Source organism: Polyodon spathula, chromosome 30 (assembly GCF_017654505.1).
Source record: "Polyodon spathula isolate WHYD16114869_AA chromosome 30, ASM1765450v1, whole genome shotgun sequence".
Lineage (NCBI taxonomy): Eukaryota > Metazoa > Chordata > Actinopteri > Acipenseriformes > Polyodontidae > Polyodon > Polyodon spathula.
Genome location: NC_054563.1, coordinates 3,555,611 through 3,580,350, shown reverse-complemented (window position 1 = coordinate 3,580,350; position 24,740 = coordinate 3,555,611). Strand labels below are relative to the sequence as shown.

At 38.5% G+C, this 24,740-nt stretch overlaps 1 protein-coding gene across 8 annotated transcripts in view; it reads right to left on the bottom strand.

The window, feature by feature from the left end:
• Positions 1-470: 470 nt before the first annotated feature.
• The window catches only part of sytl2a (synaptotagmin-like 2a), a 38,598-nt gene continuing 14,328 nt past the window's right edge, over positions 471-24,740 (bottom strand). For 3 of the 8 annotated variants that reach the window (XM_041233244.1, XM_041233243.1, XM_041233245.1), the window contains 17 exons: positions 23,525-23,648; positions 19,745-19,814; positions 19,124-19,235; positions 15,095-15,940; positions 14,352-14,417; positions 8,398-8,502; positions 7,724-7,777; positions 7,500-7,547; positions 6,294-6,388; positions 5,588-5,701; positions 4,290-4,459; positions 4,081-4,183; positions 3,578-3,739; positions 3,129-3,207; positions 2,761-2,860; positions 1,851-2,056; positions 471-1,138 (listed from right to left, as the gene is read on the bottom strand). In XM_041233244.1, the coding sequence (XP_041089178.1) occupies positions 1,002-1,138; positions 1,851-2,056; positions 2,761-2,860; positions 3,129-3,207; positions 3,578-3,739; positions 4,081-4,183; positions 4,290-4,459; positions 5,588-5,701; positions 6,294-6,388; positions 7,500-7,547; positions 7,724-7,777; positions 8,398-8,502; positions 14,352-14,417; positions 15,095-15,940; positions 19,124-19,235; positions 19,745-19,814; positions 23,525-23,648 (2,591 nt within the window). In that variant the 3' untranslated portion in view covers positions 471-1,001. Of the gene's footprint in view, positions 1,139-1,850; positions 2,057-2,760; positions 2,861-3,128; positions 3,208-3,577; positions 3,740-4,080; positions 4,184-4,289; positions 4,460-5,587; positions 5,702-6,293; positions 6,389-7,499; positions 7,548-7,723; positions 7,778-8,397; positions 8,503-11,486; positions 14,321-14,351; positions 14,418-15,094; positions 15,941-19,123; positions 19,236-19,744; positions 19,815-23,524; positions 23,649-24,740 lie in introns of those variants that run through there. The other 5 variants (XM_041233246.1, XM_041233248.1, XM_041233247.1 and 2 more) reach the window with 5 other exon arrangements.

The window sequence follows — 24,740 nt, the reverse complement described above, 5'->3', positions numbered from 1 at the left end:
GATGCTTCACAACCCAGAGGAATCAATTTAAACTTCAAGTGATGGTTGGCAAGCTACAGCTGCTTGATAAAAGTGCATGCTTCATAGAAGGTTAAAAACTATCAATTTATCTTGTGGGTTTTATTGTGAAAATACGATGTTGAAGCTGCTGTGCTTTTTATAGATGAGTTTAGACAACTGTATTATTCCACTTTAGAAAGACTGGATGAACAAACTGTGTTGAGGGTTAAAGCTGTAAAAGTACTGGCTGGAGGAAAACCTCCAAAGTTTCACTTCTGGCATAAGTATATAATTTTAGTACCTGCACTAAAAAGAGACCCCATAGAGATTATAATTTAGGTAAAAAGCAAAGTCCAGTTAACTTCAAGGAAACATCTTCCTGAGCCCGTTAACCATCAGTAAAGATCTGTATATCCATATTGAGACATATAAGTATATTGAGAAAATAACGTTCTGTACACTTGAAGCAATTAAAGTTCTGTGAAACTTTATTTATAGATACATTTGGCAGTTAAAATATTATTCCAGTAAAATAGTCCTTGTACTGCATTGGTTTTATATCCCCGATAATAAATCCACTGTATACCACCCCAAAAATAATAAGGAAAAAAGCATATAACTGTCACAGTAGTTACTTGCCAGATACGTTTACTTTAAAAAAGAAAATTAATAAGCCATTATCTACAACAAGTCAAGTAAACATTATGAACTTGTAAACCTGTGTGCAGTTTTAAAACCAAATCCTGTCTTGATGCATCATTTAAAATTGCATACAAACAGCGATTACAGCAATGTCTCTTTTGTTAAAACCCACTTATTGCTAAGATTTATAGTTTAATATTTAGACATTTTGAAATGCATACAATACATATTTTTTCCCCAAGCACAAAATAGTGTTTAGAATCTCTTTTAAAAAAAAATACACACATTTTCAGTGTACTGACAGATAGCAGGCTTGCTGTGCCGTTATTCAACAATACAATCATTAATTGTCCTCCTGTTTATTTTGCCATCATTAACATTCTCAGAGGCAGCACATCTTCCACCCATTCATTGGGAAAGTCCATCATTCGCTCCCACAGCATTGCTTCATCCGCAATCGAGTCCATCCAATCTACTGCCGTCCCATAACTTTTACCTGGAAATGTAGGTAGAGATTAGGAGCTGAAATACTGTGGGTATCAACACCAAGCTTTTTCTTTGCCCTTTTATTCGAGACTTGCACCCACGTTACATGTTCATCTCTTTTTTTAACATGTACAGCTATGGGCAAAAGTTTTGCATCACCTACAATTGTAGGATTGAGACATAATTATATATATATATATATATATATATATATATATATATATATATATATATATATATATATATATATATATATATATATATATAAACATAATTTTAGATTGTTTTTATTTAACATAATGTAATAAAAATATATATATTAAATGATATTGCAGAATCCACAACAGTAGCACAGTATTTCATGTTAGATTTCAAAATGTCACATTTTTTAATTGTTGTTAGTTTTTCATTAAGTATATGGAAAACTACAAAGCGGTGTGTAATTCAATATGTTAAGGTAACATTATTCAGCAAGATTTCATTTGACTTTATGAAGCAAAATTAAGTTCATTCTATAGGGTGATGCAAAACCTTTGGCCATAGCTGTGCACTGTTTTGCCAAAACATTACCATTTTTAAACCCACACAGGAAGAGGGCTGGACTAGAAAGGTGTTTGCCTAACACAACACATAAAGCCAATGTGTGCTTGCAATGATTACACACTTTATTATAACAATCGCATACAGCTATGAAGCTCAACAGTGCAATACAAATCCCATACCTGTTCCAAGGCCAAGCCTCAGTCCTCCCAGGAAATGATTGACCAGCCTGTCGTGGTCCCACACTGTCAACTCAACACAGGCCTCTTTGAGGTCCTCAGGCCGGAACCCATCATACACCATGGTATGATTGAAAAGGGGGTTCGACGTCTTCTTCAGAACCCTTGTCTTCTGACGGCTCTTCCTGCTGGTGTCTGGGAGCACCGAACTGGAGGGGGAGAGAGAGAGAGAGAGAGAGAGAGAGAGAGAGAGAGAGAGAGAGAGAGAGAGAGAGAGAGAGAGAGAGAATATATTAGGTATTTTTTTGTTTTGTTTTTTGTGAATGCAATATTTAATTGTTTTTGAAAATTGATGTTTTATACAGAAAGTAGATTTATGAGTTAATTACATTATATACAAAGAGAAGGAAAGGTGGTGTCTAACTACAAAAATGAAATGACAATCTTTTAAGACCTCAGTGGTCTTACATTTTTACATGCTGTGTTCCAGTGTATATAATACAACTGCCTTCTTACAGTAATGTAGGGCATGTCTCATTGACTAAACATTGTGGCCACTCCCTTATTCCTGTTCATATCAGCTAAAACAATATGTACCCACCCCTAGGTGTTCAAAATAAATGCTTGTATGGTTAAATCATTCATCTAATGGGTAATCTTTGGTATTTATATACTCTTTTGATCAACATTTAAATGTTCTCGAAACTGTTCTAGACTGTCTTGGTTCCTTTAACATCCACCACGGCAAATCTCAAACACACAGAACTGCATTTAACCCATCAAAACAAACTCCTATGGCACAGTGAGGAAGGGGAACAGAGATAGACAATTTCTACAGTGGCGGTCCTGGCAAAAATAAGGGCCACAGTGCACTGCCACTCTCTATTCAATATATGAGTGAAGTCCAATTTACCATTTTACAAAGGGGTCGACGCCACTTGCCCTCAGCGCTGGCAAGCCCTTGCAGTCCTTCACCCAGATGTGTACCTCCCCTGTGTTGGGCTTCTTTTTACCTGGACAAGAAAACACCAGAGTTAAAATAAATCACAGTAAATATGTGAAAATGTATATCCCAAGTCCATAGGCCAGGTTTCACAGGTTATGTAAGTGGGGTCTGTACACCTGCCAGCATTGTCAATTGAAGCTATGGGCTATTTAAGATTCAGCTGCAGTAAATTCAAAAGGTTGTTCTGTAGAGTACAGCAATACAGGATTTGTATTTTTTTTTTAGCGATGCTTTGGTGTAACGCAGTTGCTCTTCATTTCACTGCAGTTGCTCACTTTGGGAGACCTGTGGGATGAAGCGGAGGGCTATTCTCATCTCCCCTCTGTGCTCCAGGTTTTGGCTGCCTGAGGGAGCCTGTATCGGGAAACATGAATAATTCAAATAAACACAGAATCAAACTTTGATCATAGAATTATTTCAAAAACAGGAATATTTGTAACAGCTCAGTTGATGTTACCTAATAAAATACAGAAAATGTTCTCTTCTAATCTGTGCGTGACTTTATTTGAGATCGCTGGGGGGTTGTGTTGGTTTAACTTGAACTCTTGATAGTCGCTTGACAAATAGACTTTAACTATTCAAAGTTGCCCACTCAAGCATTGTGGATTTTTTTTGGCTGTGAAATATATCTTAACTAATGTAGTTATTATTGTTAGTTATTTTAAGACACATTGTTAGGCCTGTTCATTATCATTGTGACAGAAGCCTGCACTCTGAATCATACCCTTGGTTTAAGTGGGAACCAGTTCATCTGCTTGTTGTCCCAGTTCCATGTCGACAAGTCCACATCCACCTCACCCAGGAAGCTGTTGCGTCCAAAAGTGTCATTGTGCCAAACAGACAAGTTGAGTGTTTGGGTCATGAGGGTCTCCTTGTCAATTTTGTACTGCGGGTGGAGGGGGAGGGGGGGGGAGGAATCAAATTAAGTACTATGCTAGCCACCCCACTGAAAATAAAGCATTCCTATTAAAAGAGCCCCAGGAGTTTGTATGTAATCAGTAAGTACCTCTGTTTCCAAAAATGTGTAACTCACAGTATGGTGTTTTTTATGTTAATGTCTTAACTTGCTTTAACATGTTTCTCAGCAACTACCATGCCCACACATGGCTAGGGATAATGTCCTTTTGCTATGCTGATAATACTATTCTACACTAGATAAACTTTTACAAAGACTTGAAGAAATCAGGCTTCAATGCATCCCCTTTCCCTGAACTCCCCCTGACTCACCCTCAGTATCTCATTGTAGGTTGGGTTCAAAGTCTTCTTTTTCACTGCTGTCTTCCTTTTGCCCATTTTAGCTTTATCGGGGAGCAGGTAACTTTTAACATACCTGGAAAATTTGACAGAAAAAATAAAAATAAAAATTTCAAACCATTGCGTTTAAGCTGCTGTTGCTGACGTATTGGAACATGGTAGAATAGGAGGCCAGTGCTTACGGGTGAGAGTGGTGTTTCTTTACATCTGCCTCTGCCAGGTCTTTGCACTGGACCACAAAGATATGGAACTCCTTCAACTGGCTCACATAATCGATGGTGAACTGTATGTTCCCTTTGACGTCCACGTTTCCGAAATCTCCACTGTAGATACTCATGACACTACTGCTGACCTTTTGCATTTTAGGGGAAATCGGGAAAAGAATAACACATAAAACAGCTGTACAATATGAATAGAGTGGTTTATGAGAACATGTTTACCTATGGATGTCATATCTCATAATAGCACACATACCAACAGCAATGACTAAATAACTCCAGTGCCCCTTCATGGTTTACCATGTTCATACAGACTACATAATGAACAAAGAGCAGCTGAGCAGAAAAGTCCTACCAGCTTAACTTAAAACAATTGCAAGTTTATAAAAATGTAAGGGTGACGGTAAACATCAGAAGTTTAACTGACCTTTGGAGCGATTTACTTTCTAATGGGGTGACTCTCAATAGACTAGCCTTAGTGTATACAGACCAGCAGCAAAGAATGAGACTTGAACCCAAATTAAAAACAAACCACAACCTCAACTGCAGTGTGTGGATCTTATCATTTAAAAACATTACGTTCTGCACATAGTGTTTCGTTAGAAATGTACTTATTAGACACAAACAGATCCGCAGATTAGGATCATGTTTCTACTCAATGCAAGAAGCAGACCCAGATCTGCAAAATACAGCGCTTCTAATTCCCCTCCCCGACAGAAAGAAATAATGTTAATGCAGGCAGAATCTTGTCAGATAACATTGTGAGTTTTTGTACAGTGTATTTCTAATTCACGAAAAGAAAAATGTGCGAAAGTTGCGTAAAAGTGTAGAAGTTACCACCACTTTGTCAAGCCAGGCACTTAAACAAGCTAAGAAAATGTCAGGGTTGAGACCAGATCAATATTTTGTATATAGTATATAGTTATTTGGTCAAACGGAAGGTTTAACATAATGACAGTTACATATACTGTACATAAACTGGTCCATCACTTGACATGTTCAGCTCTAAAGAGCAGAGCAAGGAGAAATAAACAAGCACAGACCGGATGACGCTTTCTGCTGTCCATGCTAAAAGAGGCAAATTACTGGTCAGTGTCAGTCGATCCAAATATATAAAGTATGATTCGGATTTTTATTAGAATAACACAACAACACTGTCTGTTCCTGGTCTACATTAATAAAAACAAAAGCAAGGTTAGACACAATTAAAAAGCTATGCCTGGGTGTTGTTAAAAGAAGCTTTGGGTGTTTGGTCAACATACAGAGGACATTGATGCCATGCCAGAGGAGTTGCTAAGATTTGTTAGAGAGCTGGCGGTCTTCTTGTGTCTGCCAATGTGGAAACTGCTTTCTGAGGTTGAGTCAGTCCCATCGCTCTACAAGACAGCATACAAACAATAAGAACAGCTGTGTAAGAGACGGGGGTTCAGCCATTGCTCAGCTAACAGACAACTGCACGATAGGTTAGATGTGCCACTTAATATATTAATATCTTATCAGGAGAAAACTGAATTACAATATCCAAAATATCAGGTTATGTTGGTAAAAGCTGATTCACGATTACATGCGTCTATGAATGGAGTCTCAGGATTAGAGAAAAAAACAAAACCAGAAAGGGAATTGTTTTGAGCCGGAGCCAGAATTCATCTCTTCATAGTCTTCGTATTTAAGTTGCACACTCTCACTTATCAATCCTTTAACCTGTGATATATTCTCACCCCACTCCGCAAATGATCTGTCATCTATCTAAAAAATGTATGATGTATGAGTTCCGTGTTATTAATTGATTACTCTAGTCTAGCTGACTTCTAAAGAATGTTGCAGGGTTTTTTTTTTTTTTGTTCATAAAACAAGATAACAAGAACACACACCACACATACCAGTTCTAAAGTTCAATAATAAAATGCCATGCATCCAGTACAATAAATCATGTCACTGAGCAGACCCTTTTCCCAGACATGCTGTTACCTCTTGCTGCAGGAAAGCAGGCACCGACATGCTCATTTCCTTCATCTTCTTTGAATCCAAGGACAGCGAGACTGGGTGGGAAGGCACTGTGGAAACTAAAACCACAGCACAGCACACTTTAACACATTCCCTATTAATTATACATGCGTACTCCAGAAACCTTCGGAGACATTACTGCATGGTGTTTGAAAACAGCCATTCGCCTCTCTGCTTTATCAAGCTTGTGTCTGTGTCAGCTGCTATAAACAGTTGCAGCACCGTGGGTTAATCTCTGTATTACAGGTCTGAACTAATAACCAGGGGGAGCCTACTCCTGGTGCAGCAGTTTTAAAGGGGTATAGGGTTACATACAAATTCATGATGCCTCGATTAATCCTTCAAGCAATATTAGTCAGATGATCAGCAGAGCTCTAAAAAAACAAAAGTAATTCCACTTCAAATTGAAAAATATATAGCAGTAGATTAAGGGCAGTTATGCAAAACTAGAATGTAGTAACAAACATACACAGCCACGACTGTAAACAGCATCATGAAAACAGAGATCACCGTGACCTGTAACCACTGCATGTTCATACAGCTGTGTACTCACATAGACAGGCAGGCAGGTAGCTTATGTCCCTAGATTCTAACACTCTCAATAACCTGTGCAGAAGAGGTCCTAAACCAGGCCGTATCAGAACTGAGCAAGTGGTTTATACATAACATTCTAAATTAAACTGCAAAACGTGGTCATTTTAAGTCTTATTTCAAGCAATGCAGCGTTATTTGAAACCGTGTGATTCACCAGGTCATTATGTTGTTGGAATTAATTCTTAGAAAGCTATTTTTCATATCACTCAGTATAATGGCAGCTTAGCACCTTATTTATGCTATACTGATAACTCACTGGCTGTCTCTCAGTGCAGGCACTACATTCATCTTTATGCATCCCATAATGCTCAAGCTACTGTTATATTAAATACATGATTGTCTCAGCAATGTAACATTGATGCTTTTAGTGCATTTTACTCAGGCCGGTGAAGATAGCTAATACCAGAACTCTTCCTGTTGAAGCATATGAAGTGAGTAAGTGTTGAGTGAATGGCTACATGTTGGCTTGAAGTGTTGGTGTTAGTTTAAACTGGCACATAACCAAGCGTTAGCAGAGTTTTGTTAATTATATTAGTCTTGGTTGTTGTATACAGAGGACGGCTGTGTCTTACTCACATCCTGACATGATTTCTTTTGGGATTTGTTGAACCTTGGAATGCTGATCTGTTTAGAAGTGTAAACAACTCATTAAAGAAAATTTGATGATAAAGAAAACTCAACTGTTGCTACAATCCAGAAAGTACAGGATAAAGCAGGTATTGGACAAATAATAAAAAACAATGATAGAAACCCTTGCATATATTCACAAGTACAGGAGCGTGATAAAATGAAATATTTACCATCTTCTGCACTAAGTACTAATTCTCCTCTGGCATTGTTTAGACTTCTTTCGTCTGTTAAGAAGGAAAAGACAACAGTTATTCAAAGGACATTTGCTCATTGCTTTCTTTGCGGAGCTAAACAGATTTTCTTTCTGATTCATCCATTCTTTTGGGAAACTATGGTGCAGCTGTAAATTTCTTCCCCACATCAATAGAACAGTGAAGCAAAACACTTGTACACTACAGGGGTTAGGGAACAAAACAGAGCAGGTAAACACTGCAGTGGGTAAGTAATATATACTTGTTCATTTTCCTGTAAAGAAATAAAGAAATGTGAACTATAAGTGCAGCCATGCTGGCAAACTGAATGTGATAAACTGAAAGGTGCAATGTGACTTTACCGTTGGGAGAAACATTGACATTTTATTTGAAAAAAATTGTAAAACTGAAATGCTGAGCCACCAGATGGCGCTTTGCAGAAAATAAACCCAATCAGTATCAAGTGTAAATAACAGCACTTAGAAAGTGTAAGCTATTTCAGACAAAAATATACTTTAGCAATATATTGTTTAGCTATTACCTTTGTTTTTAAGGGTTGAGTGGTAATTGGTATTTCAAAGTGGAAGGGGGTACTTTGTGACTGTGGTTTGCTCAGCTTATATGCTATGGCAATGGCAAGGGTGTATGCTCACTTGACGAGGCTGACATAATGTCCTCTAGACTTTTGGAAGAAGACATGGGCTTTGACGCACTTCTTCTCAGGGCCATCATAACGGGGTTATTCTCTTCATCAAAACCTGCCACAAATTAAACAACATGAACTCTGCAAACATGTAAGGTTTGCACTGAAAGACTTCAGAGAGGGTCTGAGTAACTAATGCACTAAATGAAAAGCATTGCTGACGCACTCTAATCTTATACTCCAATACGTCACGTCAATAGAAAGTCCATCATTTCCAGAGGAGATTTTGTAAATCTAATGAAATGCTACAATATTTAAAATACCTTTATGGACTATTTGTGTTCTAACAGCTCTATAGTCCACATTTATGTTTTCTAAACTATTACTTCCAAGTTGTATTGCTCTAAACAGCTGTGGTATGAATTACCCCCTGTTGTTATCAAACAGAATAAGAACTTAATAAGCTTCTGAGTCATTTTAAAATCAGTGGAATGACCCACAAAGCTAAAGTATTTCAATAAAAACTACAGACAACTGAAAGAAAGTTCTTCAAAAGTTTTTTGTTGTACCACAAATGTAATTATGTTGTCTTCTACCATTGAGGTCAAGGGGTATTAATTACCAACACTGCTCAGATCATTAAACAGATTCCTATGACTAGATCAGGTCAACAGATAAAAGAAACTGTTACCACCACCAATCAAAGATAAACACCTTGCCCTTGCCATTCTGTTACATAAGCAACAGAAGGCTCTTTTAAATTAAAACTAATATCACACAGACTACACCGATAGATGCTAACTTTATGACCAGATATATGACAATATATATATAGATATATTTTGTTGATAAACTTTAACTTTGAATCAGTACAAAATGCACCTAGTAGTACAGCTGTGGCCAAAAGTTTTGCATCACCTAGAATTTTAGAATGGAGACATAATTAAAAAAAATTATAATTTAGGTATTTTATTTAACATCATGTAATCAAAGGAACTATAAAATGATATTGCAAAAGTCTACTGGAAGCCATAATAATAGTACAGATTTAAAAATGTCACATTTTTTAATCTGTATCAGTTTTTCATTAAGTATATGGAAAACTTCAAAGCGGTACTTAATTCAGTATGTTGACGTAGTGTTATTTAGCAGGGTTCATTCAACTTTATGAAGCAAAATAAGTTAACGAAACCTTTGGCCATACCTGTACAAAACATGTGCTGGGTTATGGACTGGCAAATGATTTTTTTTTTAACACAAGGAGAGTGCCCAAAACTCTGCATTGATTCAGAAAAACAAGACCACCAAAGCAACCAAATTATGCTCTTGTGGCAAAAAAAGCAGAATCAAGTGATTGGTTCTACATTAGAAGATGCCCAGTGAACAAAACCCTTCGAGACTCAGAAGTAACCAGAAGTATTATTATATATACTAATAAAGAACAGTGGAAACCGCTCATTAGAATCACAAGTTAATAGTGTAGATTGTAATTAATAGTTGCATTACAACCAATACAAAAAAAAATGCATCAGTGAATCATGTACTGATAAATATGAGAGTATACAAACATGACCACATTAAGCAGTTTTCATAATAATAATAATAATAATAATAATAATAATAATAATAATAATAATAATAATAATGTCACACCCGTAGAGACACTTCTGTGTCTGTACATTGACTAGTTATCAGCAGTTGTAAGAGTCTCAAAGGGTTTATCGATAGATCTTATATTCATTAGATTATTCTCAAATGTGCATTTGAAATGTAGAAGCAGGGTTAACAGAATAAGACTGGCTTCGAAATAATATATTTTGGTACTATCCACAATCCAGAAAGTGAAATAAGAAACGAGCAAAGCTACCTTTTGTATTTCACAATTTGTTATAATGGCTGTGTAGTGCACACCACTAAAGAGTAAGGAGCGGGGTTCCAAAAAATATAGCGTTACACGTCCCCAAGTGCTGCTACAACATCCTGACAACTTTTTACACTTATAATTTTAAAGTCTGTTTCAAAGCTTTTCAAAATGGACCCTTACTTGAACTGATAATTTGCTTAATTAGACCTTTTTACTTGTTTTCCGCTCTTAAACAGTTGCAGATTTCAAGTTAACTATAACATTTTATAAGTAACTTGAACTCTGCAACTGTTTAAGATCTGAACACAATTAAAAAGGTCTAATTAAACAAATTATCAGTTCAACTAAGGGTGTAGTTAAGTAATTGAGAGCTCAGTTGGAATGAAAACCAGCAGACACAGGGTGTCCCCAGGACCAGCGTTGGGAAACCCTGCTCTAAATAACTGCAGGAAGAGCAATAAAGAAAATGTAAAAAAACATAACATAACAAGCACTCTGGCTTTTCTGTTCCATACCACGTCATGGATCGTGTTTGCTCTGTTTCCTGTTTGACAATGTGGATAATAATCCTTACACTATCAGTGCACTAGAGCAGACATTTTGAAAAGAGCTTTGAAACAGACTTTAAAGTTATAAGTGTAAAAAGTTGTCAGGATGTTAACAATGAAAAGAACAATTACAAGTGCGTTATTTAAACAGTTGTAGCAGCACATGGGGATGTGGAACGCTATATTTTTCAGAACCCCACCCACTACTTATTCTTTAACACGATATGCATGGGGTTGGACTAAAAAATGCTTGCAAATACTTGCAATATGTAAGAAGGCTGTAATCTTTGAGTAACTGTCACATGTAGACTTGTCAGATCTTGTCGACAATGTTCAGGAAAAGTGTTTACATTTTTTGTCCAAACCCTGCATTGTGCTGAAATGAAAGATCTGTAAATACATATGCAGGATCACTACAGTCTGACGCAAGTGAATTGTTCTATTTTATAAACAGGCAGAGCAATGACTATATAACAAAAAGTATTCTCCAACTATTTCTATTATATTATCACTAAGGTGTCAAGACCAGGCTTCCAGACCCCTTTTCATTACCGGGCGTTGAACCCTGCTTCCACCTAAATCATATCTGTAATTATTTGATCAAATCACATTCACACATTCTTCCCGCTTTGAAAAAGAAACAAGAAATGTAAAGCTCACAAGCTGAACTTGTGAAATGCTCTGTACCGGTATAAGACCAGGTGTTGTCAGACGCTGTGCCCCGGGATGAGCCTTCGTCGTCTTCGCTCTCTCTGTGTTTGAAAGAAGCCGCAGCCTGCAGTACACCCGCTCTTGATTGGCTTGGACTGTCCTCGCTTTTTACAGGCGTGCTAGATCTTAAAACACTTGGAACCACATTCAGCTTGGGCTCGAGCTCCTCTGGGAGGTAAACACTGCTTTCATCTTGTGCCCTGTCCTTCCCTTCTTTGGAATGATAAGCATCGTCACTTCGCTCAGAGATTCTCCTGGAATACGGCTCTTCAGTATAGGACATGCCTTCATCCCCCAAGCTCAGCTCTGTACTATGCATTGATGCTATCTCACTTTTCTTTTTCTCAGAATTGGTATCCACAGATAGATCTTGAGGACAAGGCAGTGTACTCTTGGAGATCTCTGAAAGTGATCCTTGCAAACTCATGTTTAGGGCATCATGATCTATGCTGGAAGGACATGTTGATTTCTCCACATATTCCACCAACTGTTCTTTCTTAGGTTCAGAAAGATCTCTGGGAATCTGGCATTGTTCCCCTCGAAAGGATTTGACCTGAATCTCTGCAGCTTCTGTGGGCAGAACTTTGGGGTAAAAACGGGGATTTAATATCTTCTTTTCCTCTGTAGGGGACAGCTGCTGTTGTCGCAACAGGTTAACTGTTTCTTGAATCTTTGGCCCATGGCTAGTGGGACTTGTGCTTTCTAGATCACCAGATGTATTGTCAGTGTTAGAGGGAGCCATCGTTATAAGAGTTGGCCTGCCTAGGTCTTCAGGTCCTTTACTCCAGAAGTCCTTGAGGTTCTGAAATTGTGATGAGCTAGTAATGCGATCCTTATGTTCACCTTGCATTCTATCCTTCATTGTCTGAACTGTGAAATGGGGCTTTTGACTGGAAACCGAGGATGCCCCGTATCTGTCAAAACCATGGTCAGGTTCACTCTCTTTCATGCTGAGACCTAACTCCAAGGTGGCAAATCTTTTACCTAACTCTTTGCTTCTAGATTCATCAGTTTCCTTGGCAACCTTCTGTTTGACAGCAATGGTTTTGGGTTCGCTTTTCTCCTTCTCCCAGAAGGACTTCAGGTTCCTTATTTTGCCCATCTGGCTGTCTTCTTTGCTTGAGACGTTTTGCACAAGCGGTACTGGACTGCTTTGTTTCACATGTGTAGTATATTTTGACAAATACACTGAATTGTGATTATCCTTGCTTTTATCTTCGTCACTGGACTGCACAGTGTACACTTCCCCACCTAAATGAATGGATTTAGGGGTGATTGTGCTATTCTCTATGCATTCAACTTCTGTCAGTGGCTTATTTTCTAGTGAAATGGAGTTCCTGCCTTCCTCGACTGGAGTAATGGTGTCTTCATCTTCGATATCAGAGTTGTCACAGTAGAATTTAGATGCATGTACGATTTCAGTCTGATCCTCACTGGAGGCTGGTATATCAAATGAAGTTCTCCATTGTAGGGAGGGAGTAGAAGATTCTTCAGCATCCTTAACCCTGCTTCCTTCATAATTTCCTATTTCATCCCTATTTTTATGTGCATGAGGCTGAAAAGTGAAATCCTGTTGTGCTGTACTAGGGTTTGCATTATTTTTCAACGCGCTGTTTTCATGCTCAACAAATTCCTGAAAACTGCTCCTGTTTATTTGTTCCTCCTGTGGGGAATCTAACTTCTTCACTGTTGTTATTTTAGGTGCACTGTTCTCTTTTTCCCAGAATGTTCTTAAGTTGGCTATTTTTTTTGCTGATTCTTTTTCATTAACTTCTCTTGGGGATTTTTCTTTTTCAATGTCTAATTCCCTCAAAACAGTGTCCGGAATATCAAACACATTTTTCTCCTCATGGGCAGTGTGTGCAATTTCATACGTGCCATCAGGTTCAGGTTCTTCTTCTACATCATATTCTTCAAATGAGAATGCTTCATATTGATCACCTTCATCCACTGATGGCTCTTCTGTTGGTTGATTAGATCTCTCTATGTCAACCATAGATTGGATCATGTTATATAGTGATGATGCATCATTTGACTTTATCTCAGGAATTATATGTTCTTCTACCACTGGTGTGTTTCTTATGAAATCTTCTTTACTGGCATTCACTTTCAAAGAAGATTGGTCCTCCATGTTTCCTTCAACTATTTTCCCAGAAGACGGTATCTCCCATGGTTGATCTGCCATCTCTGTATTGGTCAGGGACTGGACCATGTTATACAGTGATTGTGCATCGCGTTTCTTCACCTCAGGAATAATATGTTCTTCTACCACTGGTGTGCTTCTTGTGTAATCATCTTTAGTGGTTTTTACTTGGAAAGAAGACTGTTCCTCCACATTTCCTTCAAGTGTTTTACTGGACGATGGCTCCTCCCTCAGTTGACCTGCCATGTTTGTGTCCACAATGGACTGGACCATGTCATACAGTGATGATACCTCCCGTTTCTTTGTCTCAGGAATGATAATGTCTTCCACCACAGGCAACCTTCTTTTATAGTCTTCCTCAACCTCCCCTTCAAAAGTTTTTGGAACAGTGGAAGAGTTGAGCGCATTTGACTGTAGACCGCCGGGACGATGTTGGGAAAAGCCATTGTTTACCTCCCCTCTCTTTTCGGAGGAAATGGCTTCAAAACATGGGTCTAGATGAAGCTCTGGTTCTGCATGGTCGGGTACATACTCCCGTTCATCAACAGAAGACCTTAGTTTTTCAGTGCTCCTGCTGAACCACTCTAGCACTTTAGATATGGATTCACTGGCCTCCCTCGTGAGATTCAAACTTTGTGGGTCAGGCTTGGGAGCCTTGGGTCTCTCATGGATTTGCACCCAATCGTTTAGAGACTTACCTTTCACAGCACTGACAGGCTGTAGACTGGACACCAGAGGGGACTCAGCATGAAATTCATGTTGACCTGCAAAGCAGACAAATGATGTTTTTTATTTGCAACTTTTTTTTATACTACATTAAGAATGACCTTAAGAATTAACCTCAACATTCAATCCCACTTCTATAAGAATCACCACTAAATGAAAATAAATCCTTTAAATCTGTTATCAAAGAAGACTGAAAGGATCTTGAGTCATTCCACCACTCACCATTAGTAAACTTGCCATGTATAGATATGACGCATGTTGTACATGTATGAAAGGTTAGTTTAGTCATTGTTGGGTTAGTACACAGAATTATGAAAATCAACAGAAGCAGATGTTTGAAGTTTTTAGAGCTTTAAATCTTATGCCAAGTGATTCAGCAAAAAAAAATCCCAAAAACTATCCTGTCCTAATACTGTAAGGACATGTAATGTCCAAGCTGCTCTCTACCTCTGTATCATACATAATCAATCATACCTTCTGAAGTAAAGCTACAAGACTACACTGGTGAGCGCATTACCCTGCTAAAACATCTGCCTACTTGTTATTTTTTTAACTCTATTCTATAATACTGAAGTATGCCTTTGAGCATGTAATACAGCTTCCAATAGTCAGTATTGCTATAATTAAAGGATGACCAGTTCTGATTGAGTGATTGATTGATTGATTGATTGATTGAATTCCACTTTTGCTTCTTAATTTGTTTTAGCTGGCTTACCAACAGTGATCTGGGGAGGATTTATGTCGACTCTTGCCATTTCTGTCACTTCTCTCTTTCTCAGACTCTCATTTGTGTCCACGGCTTGATAATTATGTGTGACCCTATTACCGCTTTGTGCTTGCCACATGCTTTCCGGGAGGGAAGGGCTTTGTTCCTTTGAGATGAAAGAAGCTGGCAGTGAGGTCTCTTCGAGTTGCTGAGGTTTGTCAGAGGTTGAAAGGTGAACTTTGAGGGTTTCAGGAGCACGAGAAGTTGAAAAAGTTTTGCTTTGGAGCAACCCGTTGCCTTCAGCTCCTTCAGCTGTCTTGGCATTGGCAGTTCCAGCAAATTCTGACTCTAGCAAGCTGTGCTCCCCCATTTCCTTTCCGTCCACTAGCTGGGCTGCCACTGTGGCATCCCTTTGACTGACTCCTGGCAAGAACCTCACTTGCTTTCTATCAATAGAATTTTGGGAGAACCCCTCCGTGTTCTGCTCACTCGGGAGGGTCTTCTCAGCTACGGTTTCTGGGATGACACTTGGTAACATAATGCTTCTGTTTCTCTGGGGCTCCTGAATGCCACCGCTGTTGAAACGATTGATTTCAGAGTCATTGGAGCTGGAGCTGGAGCTGGAATTGCGCTTCAAGATGCCTTTAGGAACACCAGCGGAGTTGTTCAGGTCGCTCCTATTTTGCTGTCTTTGTAAGGGGCTTTCATTGCCTAACTCTGAGTCCTGTGGATTGTAAACTACAGTCCTCTTTTTAGGCACTGGAGCCTGTGCGCCAATTCCTTGGGACAGCCTGAAATTCTCTGTAGTTGGTAAATCTATACTGGATTCGGTATCTCTGGGTGATGACAACTGGTCTGCAAAAACAGGGGGAACAATGTGGATGGATAAAACACACTGACAGACAAAGACACAAGACAGTACACAATGGGGTTCTTTGCTTTGGCATGAACATACCAACAGAATACAACCGGATGCATAAAGTAACACCCAATCAAGTGTTACCATGGGCAGCAGGAAAGATGAAACTGCAGGAAGATGAGTATCACATTATCTCGTAAACACAGACTATAAGTGTTACGACTATGGTAAGGTCTTGAAAGCTTTGTTTGTGAAGATTAAAATGTGTTTGTGAAAATGTATTTATTACAACTAGTTTACCAGACAAACCTTTGGAGATGTAACATCTTGTTTGGTCTAATTACTTTAAATTCTTGTAATTCTGGATATTATTTGTACAAAGATAGTTCATTGTTTGTTGGTGTTTATACCAATTCCTACAACCAATGTCTACATAAATTTCCTCAAAGAAACTTGTGGATATTTCAGGTTAAATAGGGAATATCTGAATTGTAAGCACGGCCCAGGCTGGTCATGCATGTCAGCTTATCTGTCTTTGCAAAGTAGTACATGCCTTCTTGACCATAATCTTTAAGCATTATTAGTAACAGTAACTGCATAACAAGCTAAACATTCCAGGCTAATGCATGGCACACTATTGACTTTTACACATAAGGCCCTGTTTGTTGTCCTGTTACATTGGATTTTAATATGTTAATGGACAAAGACGATGAAAAGCGAATGAAGACCTGATCACACCTTAAGACCGGTTGCATTCGCCCATGCACATCACTGTTGACTGTGTGCCCATCCAAAGACACGGGCCCTCAGCTCAGATGCAGTGCCACAAGAAAGGAAGACAGGAGGAGGTGTGGGCAATTCAGACTGACAATTTAAACTGCACCTGTTTGCACTTTGTACTGAAGGAGTAATATCTATGGTTTATGATGATGCCTTTGGCTAAGGCACAGCTACTTGTTCGTCTGCTTCTCTACTGAAGAACTGTAGCATGTATCTGGTATGGACATTTGCGAAAGCATTTCTGATGTTTGTCTGTGCTTACCATGTAATGTTCTTAAAATGAAACATGATAATATTATTTGAAACATGCAGCCATTCATATGCAAGGCAACCCGCAGGAAACTAAAGAAGCAAGTTACATGGTGTTTAGAAGCAAAGTGCATGCTGCATTGGACACATCCAGAGGAAAGCAGGGTTACTTACAGGCTTTTCAATGAATCAGCTAATCACACTTGCTTTTATTGCAAGGAATTTTTTTTTTAGTATGTCCGCCAAGTATGTTATTTTTTTTTTTTTTTTTAACTCTAAATGGGATCTTAAATACCTTGTTATGTTACACACTTGTTAAAAAGCTTCATAAAGGTTCTTCTGAAAACTTTGTTTTCTCTTCTGAATTTGAACCACAATGCATAGAATATACAGATCAAGTACAAAATATAGAGTTTGGATCAGCTAAAATAATGAAGTTAAAATAACATTTTCAATGACCTGAATTGTGAATGATCAGGCATTGCAAACGCAGATTGGTGAATGTGGTAGTTGTTAAGGCTGGAATGAAGGGTGGGTATAGTAGTTCTGCCCTTGTAAAATCCCCAGTTGTTGCTAGCAAACATGTTGAGGTGTTTTAATAGGCCGTGCAGGAACTGGATTAATTTTTTTCTGTCACCAGCAGCTCCCAGTAATCTTATATGTTGGAGGATCACCTGGAAAATTTACAAGGGTGGTAACTGGAAAAATACCGGAGCCAGAGAACTAATACACAGACAATGCTTTTTTTTCCTTAAAGGGGAAGTTTTCTGCACACCCCTAGCTAGAAAATAGCCCGTCAATTCTCATGGCCCGACGTGTGTGAGAATATGGTGAACAATATAGTATTCAGAATATGGTTGACGCTTTATATTAAATTCCACTATATTCTCAGAATATTCTTTAAATGGATTATTTCAGTTTACAAGCATGTTTTGGAATATGAAATCAGCAGTAGTTTATAAATGCAAATCTTCATCTAGAAATTCGATGCCCAAAGTAGGTCAATAAATTAGGAATTCTCATTCTAGATAATATGGGCATGACATATGCCACGGCCTGTCTTGCGATGGCATTGTGAATTTTTATAGAATTTTACATTTGTATTATTAGGAATATGCAGAATTGCCAAATTCTGAATACTATAAATGCATGACATCTCTTTATGTATTCTCAGAAACAGACTGCATGTATTAATACTGATAAGACAAGATTGAAATCAGCATCAAGATCTGTTCAATCACAATAAATCATAGTCAGACTATGAGCCCCCACACGAGACCCCTACAGACACAGACACACACACACACACACACACAAACACACACACACACACACACACGCACACGCACACGCGCGCGCACACACACTAAACACTCTCCTAAGAAAGAACTATCAATATGTACTGTTGTAAACCACAGGTAGCCACCTAATAAAACATAAAAAAACACACCAAACGTGACTTACAGTCCGATCCAGTACATACTACCGAGAAAGTAAAATGCCACGCAATTTATATGTGAATGTAGGGATTTAAGATCTCAAAATAGCAATGCAAATTTACTTGTGTTTCATTTTCATAAGATAATAAAGGATTACATAAATTATCCCCTGTATCTGCAGGCTGTTTCTGAGTTGTTGTTCCTGTTTTTTCTAATTGAAATGTAACTGCAGGGTGGCTATAGCACATGATCATGTCATCTGGAATAGATTTCTAACCGCACAGCTGCTATTTCTAGTAGAGCCGACACTTTCAGTGGAAAGCCTTTTGGACATAAAATGGTTTGATAAAAATACAAATGCTAACTAAGGGTTTTCAATTCTGGCTTGCGCACATTAGAAAAAACAAAAATCTGAACAAAATACAAAAAAAACTAAAAAAACAAGGACCCACTTTCAATTACAGTGTACTATATTGGGATAAATAACTGCAAGTGGTAGTTTTAAATCTTTAAATACCAGCGCTTGGGAAAACAAATGGTAAACAGTGCACAGTAACTGCATACGAGCGCACAGGGCGGCAATCTGTATTAAGTGTTTTCCATTATATAATGGTATGTCGAACGGGAAATGAAACTGCAGCAGACTGCTTTATCTAGGCGCAGATTAACGGTACATTAGATTCATTGAACAACGTAAATCCATTCATTTACCCCCTTTTGATGTCTCATGTGATGCCACTTTTCCGTTTGTTAATCTGTTGTCTCGCCCCTCGCTGAGGGCATCAGCTCTGACAGACGAATCGTTGAATGGATTTTGTCTTTGCTGAGAAAAAAATAAAAATAAAACAAATTTCAAATATATTGAAATGTCAAGACAGAACTGTGATCCAAAACTAGCACCAATGCAATAAGGGATTCCTCAAGCATCATGAGGTGGTTCTTACCAGTTTAGCTTAGGTAAACATTGCTTTGATCAATTTAGGGTAAAAAATACAGCTAATTATGCTATACAACAAAAGTGTAGTATATCCAATTTCCTTCTTACTTTCCCAATAAAATAATCCCTGCTTAGTTTACAGAAGATACACAGTGGAACCATGCAGTGCATGTTAAGTAACACTTACAACTGTTAGGTGTCAAAATCAGAACTCTTCTATAATGAGGGAATGTCTGTACCAAGTTTCTTCCCTGTTGGATAAGCCATTCTCAATAGTGTTCAAGACACTATATCCTCATCGTTAGGTGACATTTATTGCCTGCAAAGCTATTCAATAGCTGCTGGAATCTAAACACGTCAGTCCTTTTGGGAGAACAGCTTGAAAAGGCCCAAACCTTTACTGGGGACGGTGCTGCCTGTCTCAGTCTTTCTTGTTGTGTGGCGTTGATCTCACTGGCAATGACGCTAAAACAAACAGAAAAAAAACTAATTCAGATCTCAAAGCTCTTCATTTATTTCAATGTATTTGCACTTTATTTTAATTGGAGCTTTTTACATCACTGTTAACAACAAGCTTACTGAGATTTTAACAAGCAGAGATGTCTGTTTTCGTATTAATTGTCAGTAAACTGTTTTTTAAACATGAAGTCCTCTCCCAACCCTTGCTCTTTCAAGTCACTTATGTTAACTAACTATCAACGAAATGTTAACTAAAAATGAAATGCATTTGCTCACAGTAAATAAATAAAAGAGCTCCAGGATAGAGCACTGGAATGTTTTCAAGTATTTCTATCAGCCCCTCCCCCCACCCGTTCTGAGTACACAGCCCTTATAAAGGTTTCCCACAGTAAAAGCCTAGCAAAGAGTAATAAAACATAGTGAACGCATGGTAAAGCAAAGGTAAGCATTGTAAAGAATATCAAGGTATGGGTGTATTATTAAACATGGCAAACCAGGTTTTATAAGGGGCATGAGAAAAGCAAGTGTATGATAAAGCAATCTAGAGATATTAAAATATGTGCTGACACTTAGCAGCACACTCAGAGTCAGTAAGTGTTCCTAGACTGCTGCTGCTTTTAAGTCCTGGCCGCTGGAACACTTGGCTCCATTCTGTATTTGTATGTAACTCTATTACTGCTTGCATGCTGAGACTGTTTTGTATGAGGTAGGTCTGCAATGAAGTGCATGCATTTGACTCGTACTACTGCAGGAGCATGGCTCCTTGAGCCATGAAGAAAACTGGGTGTGGCCCTACTCGGAGATTATGACCAGCCTACGACTTCAATGAAAAGTGATAATTTAATCTGCATGATGATTGAGAGAATAAAAATATTACAAAAGATTACTGAAAGTAGGATTTTAGCAAGTACACCTTCAGTGCTCTGCCTGCTACACATTGATAGAAATACAAAGCATCCATGCAAAAATGTACGGTACTGCAATTATGTGCCTCACAGTTTTAATGTATATTCAGTTAAAAGGAGAACAAAAGCATGCAATCCTTGTTTCTCTGTTTCAACTCGTCGCTGACTTTTGAAGCAGCTTACAGTGAAGCACATGGTACTCCTTTAGCCTCGCTGATTCTAACACAGTAAACATGATCATTTGTTCTGGCTTCATGAGAAATGTCTGCCCTTCCCCAATCTTAAACAAAAATGTGGCAGATTACCGAGATAGGAGCCGGACCCAAGCTGATAAAAAATGCACATGTACAATGTGTTTGCAATTAAAAAAATAAAACAATGGGAGTTGCTGTTTCCTTTTGTTTTTTAAAGCTCCACATTTCATATGTGTGGGTATACAGACATGCTCCTGTTGCAGTTATTAAGGTCTGGCTTGGTTCCCCGGTCGTGTTCGGGCTGTATTTAAGATCTGGAAAGTATTTTCTATCCTTTAAGATTTAAGTGTTCAGAACTATGGGTGAACCATCCATAAATTAAACACTGAACTAAAAATGTACTACTGTAAACAAACAATTGTCTTTTTCAGTCAGTTCAGTAACTGATTTCTGGAAGATTTCAGAAAACTAATTTTTTTCTGAAAACAGTTTTAGAACTTTCAGAACAGAATCTCTACAGGTTCAGAGAAGGGCTGTCATTCAACAGTAGATAATATTCTAGCTGCATTTAGCTGCTCCCAGATTTTGTAATGTGTTTTCTTCCCTTTTGGTTTGTTGTGACTGTAACTATGCCATCAAATATCTTCTAAATATGTTTTTTTTCTGCTAATCTGTCAAAAATGCCTGAGTATGTTGACTCTATTTAATCTGTTTTACAGGACCATTGTCAGAATTGTGCTGACACGCGGGTGTGGTGCCCGTGTGTTTCTGAGCTTTGAGAATCCTGTTTGGTGTTTTTTTTTGCTAATCACACAGGTAAAGACTGAAAATGATGTCATGAATGTTGTGTGGTGTCACCTGTCTCCCCAGTAAAATGGAAGGTAATGGAATTCAGACCCCTAGGCATGGCAGTTTTATCCATTCCAGATTTTACAATGAGCTTTATGAGTATTGGTAAACCAGCTAATGAAGTTCACAGTAAAAGCAGGGATGATTCAAACTGCTATGGAATTGGCTCCCTCGTTTCTGCAGTAAAATGTCACACCTGTGTAATTGCTTGTGCACCTGTCATTACTGTGTACCAAACACCATCCATTACCACTTACAGTAATTGAAAATCATTTTGGCAAAACAGGATAGTAGGTAAGCCAAGTGGAAAGGGCGTGGGTGGTGCACTGGTTGAATCCGCCAGTGTTAGCTTACAGAACTACACTTTCGGTGTAATTTCATACTGCAGTAATTACAAAGCTTAAACTCAAAACAATTCAGTGAAAGCTTTGTTAATGTGGCCCAGTTTATCAATATTAGCTAGTGCCACCAATAACTGACTCCTTCACACTGTAGCTATATCTATTCATATAGATTTTAGTTCACAGTGTGACTAATTCTCTCCCTGCTTCTCCCATGCGTTTAACCATGTGCTGCCTTCACTCTCATGGCTGATTCTGTTATTTACTTAGCAGGAGTCACAAAGTTCTAAGTATATGATCACTGAACATCCACACCTCAAATACACACACCTGCATAGAATGAAAAGCATGCTGGCGAGGAGGGAGGGAGCACCTAATATAATACAGTACAGCTGTTAAAAAAAGGTTTTTTGCTTAATTGTTTACAGAAATATTCTGACCTTGCAGCAAACAATTAATACGCTCTTCACCAATATTAATGTTTCACTTCTCCCTCCTGAAGTCAGATCTCCTAATTGACCATTTTGTGAAATGTTGCGGGTTTCAATTTTATCACTTTTCTTTTTTTAGATTTCTGAATTGTTTTACAGAACTGCTCTGAACTACTCAAGGCTCCTGTTCTTTGATATCTAAGATTTACTGCTCCAGTCACAATAAGGCTTTGGGGATTGTCAATGTGGGTATCACTGCTACTGTTATAGAAAGAGTAGTAGTAGAAGCTGTTATCAGTTAAGTTTTTTCCTTCGCTCATCACACCAGAAGATCTATCAGGACTTCACTTTTTCAAGCAACACAACCCAAAATATTTTCTCCAAAATTGGGTTGGTCACTGGAATCTAAAATGTAATTCCCCCCCCCCCCCCCCCCCCCCCCTAGGCAACCGTGAGCCTGTTGACAGGAACCAGCGCTGGTATTAAATTGAACTGATTAACCAGGTGACTGAACAACATTGGCTGGCTGACTGGCTGTCCCGGTGGAAGGTCGTTTTTTGGCTCAGCTTCCTCCAGTCACAATAAAGGCTTTGCTGGATTTCAAATGTGGGTATCACTGTACTGTTTATAGACAGAGTAGTAGAAGCTTGTTATTAAGTTAAAGTTTTTTCCTTCTGTCATCACACAGAAGCTCTATCAGACTTCCCTTTTCAAGCAACACAACCCAACATATTTTCTCAAAATTGGGGTTTGGTCACCTAGATTTAAACCGCTGATTTTTCATCTTTGTATAAGGTAGCTCAAACTGTTGTATTCTGTAAACTGAAAAGGGTCACTTAAGGAGAAGCAAAGTGATCGAGTCACTTCAATCTCAGGACAAGTAAGCCGCTGTACCTTAGAGGAACCTTATAGAAATCCCAACTGATCTGCACATGCCTGACCCTAGTGCCTTTGCGAGCTGATGCAGTTTTAAGGCAGAGTGAACGACGCTGTTACCTCTCCTCACTCTCCTTCTCTTCCGGCTCTTCTACCAGGCCTGTGAGCTCTGGAGGAATGAAGACATCCTTGTTCACACTGTTCGACCAGCTTGGCCTCTCGCCTCTGCTCTGGCTCAGCTCATCTGCAATGTCAGCACAGAGAGACACCGGCAACATTCACGTAAGCTATATTTGAAGATGCCTAAGCAACCGCACCCGCTAACTTCAAACGCATATACAGTGCATCAATTCCTGATCATAGACTACATATGCATGCACTGGTATAGACACAGTAATATCACAAAGAATTCCTCATTTTAAAATAGGTCACCGATTACAAGAAATAGGTAGTCAAAGTGGAGAAATCGTTGTACAGTTCATTTCATCATGGCTGATCACATCTTTTTGCATGTATTGGATGGTGTAAAGAAAACCCCTTTAGCAATTAGAATCATGCACTAAACCCTTTAATCGCTGACCGTTCATTCTTTATTGCCAACCAACGGAGAGGAACAGACCCAGCTGAAATGTTTCTTTCCAGTAGCAAGCACTTAAGCAACCTACTATCAAAATTAATGAAAAGCTGCTCAAGCTGGATTTCCATAATGCTGGATGAAATTATGTTATTTTTGTAACTATGAAAAAATTTGATTTTCCCTTTTTTTTTTTTTTTTCCCCAAAGTTGCAGAGCTTTCCTGTCAGCGGTTTACAAGGCCACTAAAAGTTACCAGGCTCTGAAAACCAAGCAGCAGGGCGTTTACATTCCTGTGGCATTGTGAAGTACTGAATATGATTTCCAATGCTAGGTTAGGAGCCCTTTAGAGAGGGGATATGCTGTGAAAGTGTCCCAAACCTCTTTTCATATCTATATTGACCAGATTATTTACACTAAGGTAATCTATGTATGTTTGGTTCTATTTATGTGTGGCACTATTATGTACAATTTAGGTATGCTACTGCTCTTTTCTATTCAGGTATTTCACTGTTCTGTTCTATTCAGGTATTCCACTGTTCTGTTCTATTCAGGTATTCCACTGTTCTTCTGTTCTGTGTTATTCATAAAAACTGAAATGCCTAATGGAGCTATACAATGCATAATGCATTTCTAGTGTGTATTCATTTTCATAGCCAACATTCATGACAGTGAAGGGTGAAATATCAAAGCTGGTTTAAGCAGCTGAGTGCTGATTTCGGGAAACAAACTTGGCTCGGAGCTAAAAGAGGGATTTAGAAAG